Source organism: Arachis stenosperma, chromosome 5 (assembly GCF_014773155.1).
Source record: "Arachis stenosperma cultivar V10309 chromosome 5, arast.V10309.gnm1.PFL2, whole genome shotgun sequence".
NCBI classification, from domain to species: Eukaryota; Viridiplantae; Streptophyta; class Magnoliopsida; order Fabales; family Fabaceae; genus Arachis; species Arachis stenosperma.
Window position 1 is genome coordinate 124935818 of NC_080381.1, and position 4533 is coordinate 124940350.

Here is a 4533-nt window from a genome sequence, read left to right on the forward strand (position 1 = left end):
AGAAGAGGAAAATGTTTAAAAATTTATCAAACTCATTGAGAAAAAGGAAAAACAATTCGTGAAGATGTTAGTAGCGAATGCTTAATGCATTTTAACAATTCGTTTTTGAGGGCCAACATCCATGAAAGGAAAAATATTTTTAGCAATACCAATAAAGAACAGTTTATTCTGATGACCAAATTATTTGTCTTTATGACCAAACTACTATAAACTCAGTAGTTTAAAATTCTACCTTAGACATGAAAAACATTTTGTGACCAAATTATTTGTCTTTATGCTGATGACCGTAGCGAAAAGATTAATAACTATGGTTCGCCCTAAAAAACTCAGAAAAATAGTATTAGTAATTGTGTCACTTTCAAAAAATAAAAAAGAAAAGTATTTATGATTTTATTAGGTTAATGGCTCAATCGTAACTTGCTAATTTCGCCTAATAAGCCATCGAGATGAGTGAAAAAGCATTACAACTTTACAAGAACCAATCAAAGCCGTTGCAGAGACACTAACAACAACAAATTAAGGCAATGCATCGACTATGAATTATATGTCAATTCCAGCAGCAGCAGCAGCATCAGCATGTGATGTTTAAGACTCTTCCAATCTTTGATATCCACCAATGGATTTGCAGAAACTCCTCGTCATTCCCTCACCTAAAGGCCTTTAAATTGTCATTCAGCAACTATCATCATATTTATTAATCAATCTTTAAGTACAAAAATAAATGCCACTGATGGATGAATTAACAATCTCAGCAATAAAGGGTACAAAGATATAAATGGAACAAAACTAAAAGTGCAAAGCTTGATCTTACACAAACAGCTGCACAGCACCTGCCTCGAACTACCTTAACACCGCTCAACTCCATACGTGCATGTCAGGGAAATGAACTTGTGAATGTCAAGCCATTTCAAATTTTCAATCCAATATGATCAATGTATTATCTATATCTCGTATAGTCTAAGCCAGTAATATTCAGTGTCTACCTACTAGACTTAGATGCTTTCCAGTACATAAAGACTTAGATGCTTGGGTCCTATTACTGTAGTATGTTGCATTCTTGCTGCTTAGTTTAATGGCATCTGAATAAAATCCAATGGCTTTCTGCTACTGCTTGCCCTTGTAAACTAGTTATTTTCTATTTCCACCTTCAAAAAAAAAAAGTCAAAAAGACAATGATAAAAGCCATTTTTTCAAAATTTTTAATGTCATTTTTTTTTGTGAAAAAGAAAAACAACAAACAAATGGACCAACGTTTTTCATGATAACTCCAAGAACGTTTCAAATGAATCATTTGATCTATGGTAGAGCCAGCATAAAGATGAAAGTTATCAAGCTATTAACCTACAAGTTTAGCTCAGCTACAAATGAAAATACTCTCTACTGTACAATTCCTATCATATAAAATTACCATAATTGTTTCATTAAAACCAGATTTGATCACATAAATGTTTCTTAACACAATATTTTAGCTTTAATGAGATTCGAACTTAAAAGCCCGAATATACCACCAAAGTTTCTCATTTTAATTGTAAAGTTTATAGGTTTATTATTTTTCTTAACATGATTATATGGGAACATGCAATTCATAATAGAGTATTCCAACTTTTTTGAGCATTAACCTGTGCAAATGTTTCTTGCTACTCTTTGGGGTGCTTGGAGATTGCGCAAGAGGCTAGTGTTTGATCAAATCCTTTGGCTTTGAAGTTTGAATCAGTAACCTTTTTTATCAAGTTGATTGCTTTGGTACAATATGCTTCAGGTATAACTGCATGAACGCAGAAAAATGACAAGATGTTTGCAAAATAACATTTGAGATTTCATCTAAGGCTACATCAGACAATATGCTGCTGCATGGGAGTTTAATTTAAATATGGGAGAAATGAAAAGATCGAAAGAAAGAGTGCAGGGAAGCTTCACAACTAACAAGGATTCCCTTTGAATGATGAAAATCACAACCATTTCAGCTTAAGAATAAATTAACATCAATGCACATATATAATTACAAAAATAAAAAAGGAAATAATGATAGATCCGACAAGCCACATGTGAAGAAAATGCCACCGAAAATGCCATAAAATAACCAACAACAAAGAAAACACTTAGGTATGGGTAAAGCAGAATAAAGAATCACAATCATGTGAAGATCTAAAAGCATTAATATGGAATCGAAAGATGATCGAGAACAAAACACAAGTTAAAAAGAAAGAGATACAAACAACATTTTGTGATGCTAACAAGAAGAATCTCACCTACTTTTATCCTTACAATAGGCCTCTAGATATCATTTCACGAAGAAGTTTCTCCGCGTTATCATTTTCACCTTTTTCAAACAGGGCACGAATGATTATTTCATAAGTCACAGCATTTGGTAAGCAACCATTGTCTTCCATTTTTGACAAGAAAGCCAATGCTTCAGGAAGTAGGCCCTCTTTGCAAAGCCCCTTTATCATAATAGTGTATGTCCTCACGTCTGGATGATAGCCTTTAATGGAAAGATCTTGAAAAATCTCTTTTGCATTTTTAAGTCTTCCACTTTTGCACAGGCCATCTATAAGTATGTTGTATGTATACATATTTGGTTCAATGCCACACTCTTTCATTTGATTGAATAACATAAGTGCCTTGTCATGTTGTTTGATATTGAACAAAGCATCCAGCAAAGAACTGTAAGCGACTATATCGGCAGGTTGACCTTGATCATGCATCTTTTCAAGAAGCTCCAAAGCACAAAGGATTCTCCTTGATTTTCCTAAGCCATCAACTAGAGTATTGTAAGTTACCGCGTTAGGAACCAAGTTCTTGCGACGCATCTCTTCGAAGAGATTCAAGGCGTCATCGATCATTTTACTTTTGCAAAAGCCATTAATCATGATAGTGTAACTCCGAACATCAGGAAACACTCTATTATCGGCCATTGTGTTGAATACATATTTTGCCTTATTTACCTGATTAACCAAACAATATCCGTCCATTAAGCTATTATAAGTAACCACATTTGGTTTCACACCATGTTTTGTCATTACAGCCAACACATTCTTAGCATCCTTGATCTTTCCTTCCTTGCATAGTCCATCGATCAAAGTACTATAGGTATAAACATCAGGAGTAATGTTTCTAAGCACCATATCACTTAACAAATCAATGGCTTTCTTATATTGACCCTCAAGACACAATCCAAAAATGAGAGAACTGTATGTGATAACAGTGGGAAAAATTCCCCTAGCAAGCATTTCAGAGTATAAATGAAAAGCCTGACTTACAAGTGTATCCTTGCAGAGGCTATCAATAATTGCGCTGTACATGAAGACATCAGGAGCAATCCCATACTGTGGGATCTTTCTCAACACTTGAATAGCAGCTGATGTGTGTCCGGTCTTACAGAGGCCATTGATCAAGGTCCCATAAGTGACTTGATTAAACTGAAATCCATGAGCCAGCACTCTGTCATGAAAGCACACTGCTAGACAGAGACCTTTCAGGATTGTTGTGAATGTTACCGTATCAGGTTGAAAACCCATCCTGAAAATCTTGGCCAACACCGAGAAAGCAAGCGTCATACGACCCATGCCGCAGCAACAATTGATTAAGATGTTCAAAGTAAATAAGTTGGGAGCGATTCCCCTGGCTTGCAATTGCTGAAAAAGGGAAATGGCGGTGGGGAAATGGTTGGTCTTGGCAAGAGATCCCAAAATCTTGGTGAATTGGATGATGGATGGAGGGCGACGCATAGAGAGCATGCGAGTGAAGGAATCAACAGCTTCATCAAGTGATTGGGGTTGAGAGTGAGAGTGAGAGTGAAAGTGAGAGTGTAGGGATGAAGTTGAAGGGAAGCAAAGACGGAGAGGGGAGTAGGGAACACAATAAGGAGAGGGATTTGGGATTTGAAGAGCATACCTTAACATGATTCGTGAGAATGAGAAGAATGACAACATTCTTGCAACCACCAAAAGAGTGAGGGTAGAATCAAGCTTGTTCGAGGTTATTTACTTATTTGTTTAATTGTTTCTACTTTTGTTATTTTATTTAGGCCACGGATTTTATTAATTTCAAATTGAACCCTTTGTTTTCTTTTTTTGTAATTCTATATTTACCCCTACGATTTTTACTTTCCAAATTTCCCCTCTTCACCCTTAAACATAATTTGTGATTCTGCTAGGGTTCTTGACGTTTCCGGCAGTCTGTCTTCTTCCGCCGTCGCTGTTTGTACAATGTGTCTCGCTGTCTTCGCCCTGTTTCTCTTCCTCGCCACTAACTCTGACTTCATTCCTTCTCCCTCCACCTCTGCCTCTACCTCTGCCACCTACTCCAAGGGCATCAAGGTTCCATTCTTTTCGCTTTTTCTATGAAAACTACATGGAGTTTTGATAAAGTTCTTGTAGTTAGAAATTACGTCTTGTTTTTGAGGATGTGGATAGGTAGTTGATCGATTGATTTCATGGTGGCTATAACTAAATGATGATGATAAGTATATAAATTCATTTTGTGTTTGAGGAACAATAGATTTTTAGTTTGGTACATATTTGCATGTATGTA

At 35.9% G+C, this 4533-nt stretch overlaps 1 protein-coding gene across 5 annotated transcripts; it reads right to left on the minus strand.

Annotated features, from left to right (window-relative positions):
- Nucleotides 1–369: 369 nt before the first annotated feature.
- LOC130983232 (putative pentatricopeptide repeat-containing protein At1g12700, mitochondrial) lies at nucleotides 370–3969 on the minus strand. 5 transcript variants are annotated; one of them, XM_057907435.1, is made up of 4 exons: nucleotides 3895–3969; nucleotides 2250–3757; nucleotides 1620–1765; nucleotides 370–1145 (listed from the first exon to the last, which is right to left on the minus strand). In XM_057907435.1, the coding sequence occupies exon 2, from the start codon at nucleotides 3735–3737 to the stop codon at nucleotides 2262–2264; it is 1476 nt and encodes a 491-aa protein (XP_057763418.1). In that variant the 5' UTR covers nucleotides 3738–3757; nucleotides 3895–3969; the 3' UTR covers nucleotides 370–1145; nucleotides 1620–1765; nucleotides 2250–2261. The 5 variants fall into 5 exon arrangements, with proteins under 5 accessions (XP_057763418.1, XP_057763415.1, XP_057763416.1 ...); XM_057907432.1 differs by having other exon boundaries at nucleotides 370–650; nucleotides 812–1145; nucleotides 2250–3944; XM_057907433.1 differs by having other exon boundaries at nucleotides 370–658; nucleotides 812–1145; nucleotides 2250–3944.
- Between the last annotated feature and the right edge of the window lie 564 nt (nucleotides 3970–4533).

Bases quoted from the DNA above. Each gene is read 5' to 3' on its own strand.
- LOC130983232 (XM_057907434.1), bottom strand. From the start codon at position 3,932: ATGTTGTCATTCTTCTCATTCTCACGAATCATGTTAAGGTATGCTCTT.